Here is a 10,911-nt window from a genome sequence, read left to right as displayed (position 1 = left end):
TTTCCTTTTGAGGTAGGGACCCCTAAAAATCGTAAAAAATTATAAAAAGGAGGCAGCATATTGATGAAATAAATATAAATTGTGACGAAACGTAACATCCCCATATTTACTTGTCTGGGAAAAGTCTAGGAAACATGAAAAGAAAGTTTAAATTAAGTTTGCGTGGCCTGCCTTTCAGACTTGGACAGACCTCACTTAGAATTTTACTCCCGACTTTAATTACAGTTAAAGATACTAAAACCCCTTAATTTCCTTTCTACTTTTATAAAATTGTCAAGTGTATTTCAATAATTACTCTTTTGGTAATTTATAGTTCGAGTATAGTAAAACAATAAATTTGGAAACCTACATCAACTTAATGGACTAAGAGCCAGCATGTACTAGACCTTCGTTATTTTATACCAAAGCCACCGTGATCCAAACTTCACAGTCGCAGATTGTTCCTCCCTGTGCTGGGACAATACACAGAAAAACTTTCAACTTTTATAAAATAACGAAGGTCTGGCACGCGCTGGCTCTCTCTCTATAACGCTAAAGTTACTGGGGTCTAGAAGCTTTGCATATAGATTTTTTTATGACGTAGACCTCCACTAAGACAGGAACTTACGTAATTATATAATAATATAACATCGGAGCGAAGTAGGTATGGATCAACTAGTATAATAATATGGTTGTTTTATTTTATTAAATTTTGTAGCGGGATAGTTTTGATATTTTTTGCAATTTTTCTTCTCCTAACAAGTAGCAAAAGTTTATTCTTACAGATATATTATTGATTTCTTCGAAGCTCCTTTTGCGCACCAGTTTCGCGTTTCGGCGCGCGCAGCTGTCAAACTGATGTTTCCTGTCTAATAAGAAAATTCTTTCAAGCAATTTTGGTATTTTTGGTATTCTTACTGTATTAAATATTATAAAAGTGACTGTAAAAGCAGCAAATATTATTGCCAAAATATAAAATGTGAATATAGTTAAAAAAAAATTGCAAGTGTTAAATATAATAAGTATTTTAGTTGTGAAAAATATATGTTACTGTGCTTCGCAAATTGTTTGTAAATTGTTCCACGTAGACTACCGGCTACTTAACTTTTGAACAGTTTTCTTGGACAATTTTCTAGATAACGCTAGAAAACTTTGCTTTATCAAGCAAAATATCAAAGTCTGGTGTGCTAATTTTTTATTAATAATGCAACGAAAAATGGACAACAAGTGAATCGGTAGATGTTATGAGTTCATTTACAGTGGTACAATTCTGTAGAATTATTTTTATCTAAGACAATGAGCAATAAAAATGTCGAGATGCGTGCGGATATGTGGAGCTTACTCTTACCGTCTGTCACGAAGGCATTCAACCATGCTTCTTATAGCATCCTTCATACTAGTCCTGACGATAATCCTCCAGCTCTATGCCTACAGACATCAAGAAATGCCCCATTTTGCTGCGAGAGTAGGTGACTTTGACTATAGACCTGGGGCGTTTCTAGCAGGACAACATCCTAACGAAAACACAAGCTATTGCCACTTTAACTACGGCCTTCCAGAAAAACTCAATTGGGAAAACATTCCGGTGTACTCCACTCCAGAAGGAGATTTTCAAAGTGCGTACAGAGTAATATACAACGCTGTACAGGGCACGGCATTTGCAAATAATTCAAAATATGATGCTGTGACGTACGCCACTCAAGCGACTCCAGAATTTATTTACCATATTACAGAAATTGCGAGATATTGGGACGGACCTATTAGCCTCGCAGTCTTTGTACCGAATTATGATATAGATATCACCATGCAAATAATGAACCAACTTTGTCGATGTTACTCTGCAATTTCGAAAGTATCTCTTCACCTCTTCTATCCGAAACGCTATCCACCAACGTTGACGCAGGAGGTTTTAAAACCCTATGTTATGACGACAGTAGAAACTTCGACAACCACTAAAAACACATCAACAGAAGAGCTATTGGCGAGAAAATTGGATCGGTATAGGAATTTGAATAACAAAACGAGGGCAGAGTATATACAATGGGTGCGAAAGAGGAAGATAGAAAGAATGATGGCCAGGATGCCGAAACAGAGCACTGTACCAAAACTAATATTCGATGACTGTTCTGGATTGGCAGATTTTGATATACAGACCTTCAGACGGGAGAAAAGTTTGATATATCCTATAAATGTGGGTAGAAACGTAGCACGAAATGCTTCTAGGACGAACTATTTTATCGTATCGGACATAGAGTTTGTGCCGAGTGACGGATTAGCGACGAAATTTCTGACAATGGTAAGGAAACTTATGGGCGATAAGAAACGAGACGAGGGAAGCATATTCGCTAAGACGGTCTTTGTAGTGCCGCTATTCGAAGTTGAGAAGGGGACGGAGATACCTCGAGACAAAGACACGTAAGTTGATAAATGAGCCTCTTAGTGTTTAGAGTACCTGCATGTACGAGCTATTGTACTTAACAATGGGAAAATGTACTGTGGGTGTTGATAAGCACCTTATCATCCTTTTAAGGATACCCTTTTACAGTGCATCAAGTAAATGGATGACCCGTGTAACCTTATTAAATCTATAGCATACAATGTACATCCTTTTAAGTGAGATGAAGCTTTAAGTCTCAAAGTGTTTTAAGTTTAAATATATTTTGTCGTTATTAATAGAGCTTTACGGGTTAAGATGATAACAACAAACGTGTAGGCGGATTCATTTAGCATTATTAAAAGTTTGTATAACATTTACGTAGGCGAAAGGCGAGATTACGCAGAGGTTTTAATCATTAGGTATAATGATTTCAATTTCAATTATCTTTAGCTTCTGTTTTTTGGTTAAATTCTATGGTAAATGTCAATTAACTAAGATGATATCGTAACTTTGTGGTGGTACATAAAATTTTGAGCCGCCTACATGGTCGTAACATAAAATTGTAACAAAATGAAGCGACAAAGTTTTACGATTGATATAAAGGTTTGGTAGTATTACTTAATAAAGAACTTAAGAGGGCTGTCTCCGTCACTCATTTCATACAATCGTAGTTCCAATTTCATTTGAATATTAAGCAACCAATGTCCATGAAATTTTGCAGACATATTCTAGAAACTAATATCTATGTCTGTGGTTTTCCAGATTTCTGTTAAAATATTCGGTTTCAAAGTTACGCGGTCTTAAAAATGTTCATACAAATCTTTGAGCCCCTGTAATTTTAAAACTACATATTTTAGAAAAATCTAAAACACCACAGACACAGATATTAGTTTCTATAATATGTCTGCAAAATTTCATGGACTTTGGTTGCTTAATATTCAAATGAAATTGGAACTACGATTGTATGAAGCGAGCAGAAGCGAGTGACGGAGAGGAGCCCTGTTAATGTAAGTCTTTATCACCTTATGAAGTGACGACGCAGTCACAGATGTAAGCGGGCTGGGCAATTTAGCTTTGTTTCTGGTATTGTACATGAATACTGATATCGGGTGGTGATTCTAAGCTGACAAGCTTTTTGAGAAACTACTCATAGCTAAAGCCACCTTGTAGTCATACTGTAAATTGTAATGAAACGTATTATTGCATATTTATGAACAGACCTTTAAACCATTATTTCTATGAGTCATACTTTGAAATTAGTTTTGAAGAGAAATTACTTGTGTAGAGTTTTGGGATGCGAGATAGAGGATCATGAGGCTCATCCTCAGGATTTTTTCGATATTTTTATTGTTATTACTCTGGATAAAAAAGTATTTCACACACTTTTATAGATTTTCATGTAACTCTGTGCTAATGTAAGAGAATCTAACAACTTACTTGAAACTAGGAAGAGACTCTTTAATGGTTTCGAAGTCTATCAAGTTTGGGCTCGTCCTTGGGGACTGAAGATGAAGAATTGAAGTGATTCCAGATACTTTTTAATTTATAAATTTATAACTTATTAGTACGCCATTTTTAAGTTTTTAAAATCTATAATAATTCATTTATGAATAGGTTGGTCAGTCTACTGAATGATAACCGCGCGAAGTATTTCCACCAGAAGGTATGCGCTCACTGTCAACGGTTCCCAGGCCTGCAATCCTGGCTGCTGCGGCCATCACCTACTGGACTTGAGGTTGGTGAAATAAATGTATTGGTATGTATTAAACCAGGGTAACATTGTTGAACTAGTTGCGAAGATGAAGTGGCATTGGGCGGAGACTTAGTTTGAAAAACCGATAGCCGGTGGGGTACCAAGTGCTGGAATTGCGACCTCACACCGGAAAACGCGTTGCAGATCGTATTGTCGTACCCACTCCTTTTTTTTTTCTCGTGAAGAAAATCCGTCATGGATACCACCGACCACGGGAGCACGGTGGTTAGGCACAAGCTAAATTGAAGGGAAAGGGGAGTATTAGTCATGATTAGCATGGCTAAGTCTTTTTTTTTTAAAAAACAAAAGAAAAACAAAACCGTATTTCAACTTCGCAACTGACGGTTTCGGTAGCCATCACTGAGTGATTGATGGTTATTTTGATAATTTAGAACACTGACCTCTAATACACGCTGGACCTGCTATTGCCGACTGATTTTGAAGAAATTGGTTTCTGCCATTTTGCGCGTGAGCGTCATCTGTTCGTACTAGGAACTAAATGTTAGTTATGATGAGACATCTGTCAACATAGTGTCAACATGAATTTGACATAGTGTCAAATTTGATTCCCGATAAGCTGGTGGGCACTTCGAATCGCCACAAAAATAACTGTCATTTTTATGGTACACGTCTTCTTCCAGTATAGGTACTTGTATTACATCCAATTAAGTGAAAAATGAAGAAAACAATTTAATAAAATTTTACAGCAGTGAAGATAGAAAAGTTTTTTAAATTAAAAGAAGCTAAATAAGTCGTATAACATAACTTATTTCGACATCAATTAATCCCTATAATGTTTTTTAAGGATACAGTGTTTTACTAAATAATCAAATTAAAGTGCTTGGCACCAAAATAGCTTATCTCATAAAAGTTCATCTTATTTTGAAAAATCCAATTGCCCGACCGTCTAACTCAGTGCCACTTCAATCAACTCCGCCGACAGATACGGATGGCTTCCTTTTAGCATGGTTCGAGCGTTTAAAATATTGTTTGATGGATTGCGTGTTTTTATAACGCCTATAACCTGGGAAATATGAAATACGAGACTAGATTGCGTGTGAATGTTCAGAAAAAGGTTTTTTTTTTTGCGATTTCTGTTCTAATATTTCTGTAGGCTTATTCTTAATTCCGCACTTCAGTGGGTAATTGAGTTTTACAGTAGAACCATTTTAGTCCAACAAATAAATCTATTTTATCCTAAAAAAAATTGTGGGCAACCAAATGACATCTCAGTAATAGTTACCGATAAGGATAGTATATCTAACAATAGATGCACTGAAATGGACATACACTTACAAGTACACTGGAAAAGATGTGCCGTATATAATATGACAATTATTTTTTAACCCCCGACCCAAAAAGAAGGTGTTATAAGTTTGACGTGTGTAATGTGTATCTGTGTATCTGTCTGTGGCATCGTAGCTCCTAAACTAACGAACCGATTTTAATTTAGTTTTTTTTGTTTAAAAGGTGGCTTGATCGAGAGTGTTCTTAGCTATAAACCAAGAAAATCGGTTCCGTTTGGAAGTTATCAGCTCTTTAGCTCAAGTTACTGTAACCTTCAGTTGTCGGGGGTGTTAAAATTTTTTAATTTACACTTGTGGTACTACACCGATTCAAAATGCCCCACCGAGTGTACCGGGAAATAAATTGACACTTTGGGTCAAATAGTCTTCCTGTAGTACAACGTTGACGATCATTGATGCTATCAGCGCCAAAATTACGAAAATCAAGTTGCTTCAAAAACAGGTCGTTTATCGTAAGTCCAGCGTACTTGTATTATGGTCAATGAAACTAGTTTAACTATGTAGTTATCCTCCTGTTCTAACTGCAGCGCAGTAGTTGGACACTTCGCAGTGGATAGTACTGGATTACATAATCTCTTTGATGATGCTTGCAAAGTGTAGAACTACAGACAATTTAGAAATTACCTACCCATATATTGCCAATTGCATTTCCAAATCTCTGGCTTCTCATTTACCACCGTGTTAATGTTAGTGAGGTCGTCAAATATTAAAACTGATTTGTCACACGACGTATGTACGTAGAATGTGTCAGGCGCGGTATCCACCTAAGCGGAGAGGAGAGGATATGTGTTCAATCAACCAATCAGATTCATAATAGACTGGCTGATGCCCGCGACTTTGTTCGCGTGGATGTAGGTTTTGTGAAAATCCCGTGGGAACTCCTTGATTTTCCGGGATAAAAAGTAGCCTATTGCTAATGTAGGGTATAATCTATCTCCATTCTTAATTTCAGCCCAATCCGTCCAGTAGTTTTTGCGTGAAGGAGTAACAAACACACACATACACATACACACAAACTTTCGCCTTTATAATATTAGTGTGATTAGTGTGATAGTGTGAAGTGTGATGACGTAAAAAAATTATCACGTCATCTTCTAAAAACATCTCCTCTCCCTCTGCTTAGGTGGATACTGGGCCTTAGAGTGTTGCAAAGTATGCTCAGGCCTTTCAGAATAGTAAGTAACATCTGTTGTGTGCTTATAAAGACTTATTTCTAGCCAATGCTGATCGCCCGGAGAGAGTACCCGTACCACAGATGGGAGCCCCTGTACTTCGGCACGAAGAACGAACCCTGGTACAGCGAGTTGTTGTCTTGGGAAGGACGTCAGGACAAAATGACTCAGGTGAATTCCTTTATTAGACTAGGAACCAATTGAGCGGAAAACCCCGTGCGTCCTTTGTTAGTCTAGAAACTTAGCGGAAAAAACCGTGCGGATTTCCGGAATAGGTATTTGGTATTGAAATATTAGAAGTGCGCTAATAATGCAGACGGATAAGACGCCATCAACACGCGGGCTACTTATACAGGATTGACTTGAAGTTTTTACCCGACTGCCTCAAAGCCAAAAGGAAGGGTTATGATTTTAGCAGTCTATGTATGTATGTATGTTTATATGTATGTATGTTTGTATCCAGATTCTCTGTGTTACACCGTAGCACCTAAACTACTGGGCCGATTTTGATGAGTGAGGTGTCAATCGATTCGTCGTAAAGGTCCGGGTGACATAGGCTACATTTTATACGAAAAAATTGACCTAAATGATGTTACATCAAACAAAGCGGGGGTTTCCAAAAAAATTTTTTGCTATTGTATCGAGTGGGATGATAAATGAAAGAGGAAAAAATTTTGAGTTCATAAATATAAATGTACTAAGTACAACATTTAAATATACCAAGCTACAAAAAATAGTTTTACACTAATATTTCAGGTTTTAGTTTTCAACTTTATCTTGTGTTAACTTTTTTCCGTTAGTATTTTTATTTTTAGGTGCCATTTCGTCATATTGAATTCGTTTCGAGTTTAAACGTTCGAAATTAATAATAATGTTGAAATCAGTTCACAAAATTAATTAATCAAACAAAGCTCCTTATACAAAGCAAATCAAACTACACTAAACTTTAGATTTACAATCGTCGGGCTAATAAAGTTTCTATTTCCTCTATTCTATTGTAGATTCTATTGTTTAGTTAATGAAGTTTCAGAGCGCTATGGAACTTTGTTGTCATAATGTCATAAAGCAATCGCGAATACAATGTTTAAACATCGTTTATTCGGAAACAAAGAGATAGGATGCGTTGGTGCAGTGTTGGTTCGACTTGCCTTAAAACTACTTGAGTGAAAATTGTAGTTGCTATTTACTAGGAGAGACAAGTGTAAATTAAAAATTTATAACACCCTCGACTAGTGAAGGTTACAGTAACTAGAAAAGAGCTGATAACTTTCAAACGGCTGAACCGATTTTCTTGGATTATAGCTAAGAACACTCTCGATCAAGCCACCTTTCAAACAAAAAAAACTAAATTAAAATCGGTTCATTCGTTTAGGCGCTACGATGCCACAGACAGATACACAGATACTAACACGTCTTTATAACACCCCTCTTTTTGGGTCGGGGGTTAAAAAGATACACACTCTGAAAAGAGTGGAGCTAATGTGCAGCGTCTCTTTTGATTCGAAAACTAGTACCCATGCTCAGTAGAGGGCCGGCGATGAGTTGAGATGGTGATGAAGAAGTATGTTAAGCGACAGTAGCCCAACGGCTACTTCGGTCAGCCTTGGGGAGATGTTTTCAAAATTTATTCATTTCACGCAATTGATACCTAGGGTGTAATCTAATTTTATGATTTTTAAAGTTAACGATTCATGCTTTGGGATAAATTAATTATTTCTTTTAAGTTTATTTATTTATTATTGTTTGTGTTTTAACGATCACCTATTGCGTAGATGCTCGAAATATAAAGAATGAAATCTATACATATAATAAAATTGTAGAAAAGTGGTGTCTGTACAATGGAAATATATAAAAAAAAGTAGCAGGGGTTGTTATTATATCGATGCCGAACCCGAAATTGTAATTAATTTTTTTTGTCTGTTTGTCTGTGTGTTTGTGCACGCTAATATCGGAAACGGCTTATTCGATTTAGATACGATTTTCACTAATATATTGTAGTAAGCTTCACTTAACCTTTAGTGTTTATTTCATGTCAATCGGTTCATAAATAAAAAAGTTTTGTCAATTTAAAGAATCACGGCGAACATTTTTAACGTACAGAGTACGTACTACACGCCTCGCGCCTGAGCGTCCGTGGCTATAAAAAGCGCGCTGAGAGCTATTCCACGCGAACGAAGTCGCGGGCACAGCTAGTAATTAAATATTTATAATTTTGTTTCTGTTTTATTCCACAACTAGATGTTAGAAATGTGCCTGCAAGAGTACAGGATGGTGGTACTCGATGGCGGCTTTCTCTGCCACGCCGCCGCCACGAGGGTCAGCCCTCGACACAACCGGGCAGAGAGGATGAACCATAGACGCTACCAGACCATCGTCGCTTCGTTTAGACATAAGTACCCTAACAGACCCAAGTGCAAACTCATGTTTGGGAGCTAATTTGTGCACTACAAACATCGATGAAAAATTATATAGGCATAGGACGAGTATATGTCAGGAGTAAAGCTATAGGTACTTTGGGTCACACGACCGCGACGCGATTACTGTGACGCGACCATCGCAATGTGAATATTGGAACCCACGACAATTTTGACGTACGACTCTCACGTAGCACTGCGAAGATGTATTAGATAGGTACCTACTGCTTTTGTGAGATATTTTGCACAATTTTAAAATAACTTACACCATAAGTACCTATCTATAATACATGAGTAACGGGTAATACAGAAATAATAATAATCAGACGACCAACGGTATAAGATGAACTTGAGTAAAACTAAATTGACTAAATAAGTTTAGCCTTTATTTTAATATTTTCAGTTACAATACAACAGTGAAAGCGTAAATATTTATTTTGATATTGCCAATACAGTGATAGTTAGTTGCTATCTTCTTTCATTCAAAATTGAATACTTTATAAGATAATTTAAACACTAGTTTAGTAGTCATGAGAATCTTTTAACTTGATAACGCCCGCGCTATTCAAAAAACAATAGGTACCTATTATTAGAATTTTCTAAAACAAACGATTTAATTTGCAACTATTTAGATAATAATACTCAGTTTGAGTCTTTGTTGTTCAAGATAATATTGATATAAAACAGATTGTTTAGTTTACATTTAAAGTACCTGAACCTTTTAGCAAGTTTACAGTTCTTCAGAAGTTTGTGCTGCTTAGAATTTTTGAGATAATACAATACGTTATTTAGGTGCTTGTTTTAGGAGAAAGTCTTTGTAATCAAATTCATAAATGAACATTTTAAAATTCATATTAAAGGTGATTGGAGTGACTTTGCGTATGACGACATTTTTACTAATTGTCACACTAATATTATAAAGGCGAAAGTTTGTATGTGTGTGTGTGTGTGTGTGTGTGTGTGTGTGTGTGTGTGTGTGTGTGTGTGTGTGTGTGTGTGTGTGTGTGTGTATGTTTGTTACTCCTTCACGCAAAAACCACTGGACGGATTTGGCTGAAATTCAGAATGTAGATAGATAATATCCTGGATTAGCACATAGGCTACTTTTTATCCCGGAAAATCAAAGAGTTCCCACGGGATTTCGAAAAACCTAAATCCACGCGGACGAAGTCGCGGGCGTCAGCTAGTAATTTATATGTCATGAAAGTCGCCATGTGCAAAGTGGCCGTATGTCAGTATCTGTGAATATCTTGATAAATATAAGTATAAATAAAAACTTAAATTCATGTTATTTCATTGTAATATGTTTAAGAAATTTTTTTTATAGCATTAAATAGGTAGCTGGTTATAGTTACTTTTTATATTTTATTAATAGCGAAAATATTGTAACTTAAATGACTAACTGATGTAATTACCTACTGCTATTAATGTAAAAATATTTATATTATATTATATCAAATAAGTATGTAGATATAAGACATTGTAATATTTTATGATTAATTATTATCCTTTCTTATGAAATGCACTATAATTACGTCCTAATTGAAAGTAATAGAATTTATCAAATAAATAATATATGAAACTCGGTTTGTTTGTATTTTATCCTAACTAACTGAAAAAAGTGGTGATAGCCCAGTGATTAAGACGTCGGTTTCCTATTCGAGGGTCGCGGATTCGATCCTGGGCACGCACCTCCAAGCTCTAAGGCCTCATTCGCACGAGAGCTTTTTTATCGTCCGTTAAAAAAGCGTTCAAATAGAGTCATCATGGTGTTCAGCAAAGCAAGTGATATGTTTATAGTAGCTTACAAGTGTAAATTAAAAATTTATAACACCCCCGACAAGTGAAGGTTACAGTAACTAGAAAAGAGCTGATAACTTTCAAACGGCTGAACCGATTTTCTTGAAGT

The 10,911-nt window shown here is 36.1% G+C and overlaps 1 protein-coding gene across 1 annotated transcript; it reads left to right on the top strand.

The window, feature by feature from the left end:
* The first annotated feature begins 824 nt into the window (after window positions 1-824).
* On the top strand, window positions 825-9,927 carry LOC123876552. The gene is made up of 4 exons (XM_045922862.1): window positions 825-2,394; window positions 3,971-4,091; window positions 6,634-6,759; window positions 8,827-9,927. Exons 1-4 carry the CDS (start codon window positions 1,289-1,291, stop codon window positions 9,022-9,024), a joined length of 1,551 nt encoding a protein of 516 aa, XP_045778818.1. The 5' UTR covers window positions 825-1,288; the 3' UTR covers window positions 9,025-9,927.
* The last annotated feature ends 984 nt before the right edge of the window (window positions 9,928-10,911 follow it).

The sequence above is a fragment of the Maniola jurtina genome, chromosome 21 (assembly GCF_905333055.1).
Source record: "Maniola jurtina chromosome 21, ilManJurt1.1, whole genome shotgun sequence".
NCBI classification, from domain to species: Eukaryota; Metazoa; Arthropoda; class Insecta; order Lepidoptera; family Nymphalidae; genus Maniola; species Maniola jurtina.
Note: the sequence above shows the minus strand (reverse complement) of the source record. Positions and strands in the feature narration are given on the sequence as shown.

Excerpts from the sequence above, each read along its gene's own strand:
- LOC123876552 (XM_045922862.1), top strand. The coding sequence starts at position 1,289 with ATGTCGAGATGCGTGCGGATATGTGGAGCTTACTCTTACCGTCTGTCA. Across the intron at positions 2,395-3,970 it reads ATACCTCGAGACAAAGACAC|GTTGGTCAGTCTACTGAATG; the intron begins GTAAGTTGATAA and ends ATTTATGAATAG. Across the intron at positions 4,092-6,633 it reads CATCACCTACTGGACTTGAG|CCAATGCTGATCGCCCGGAG; the intron begins GTTGGTGAAATA and ends ACTTATTTCTAG.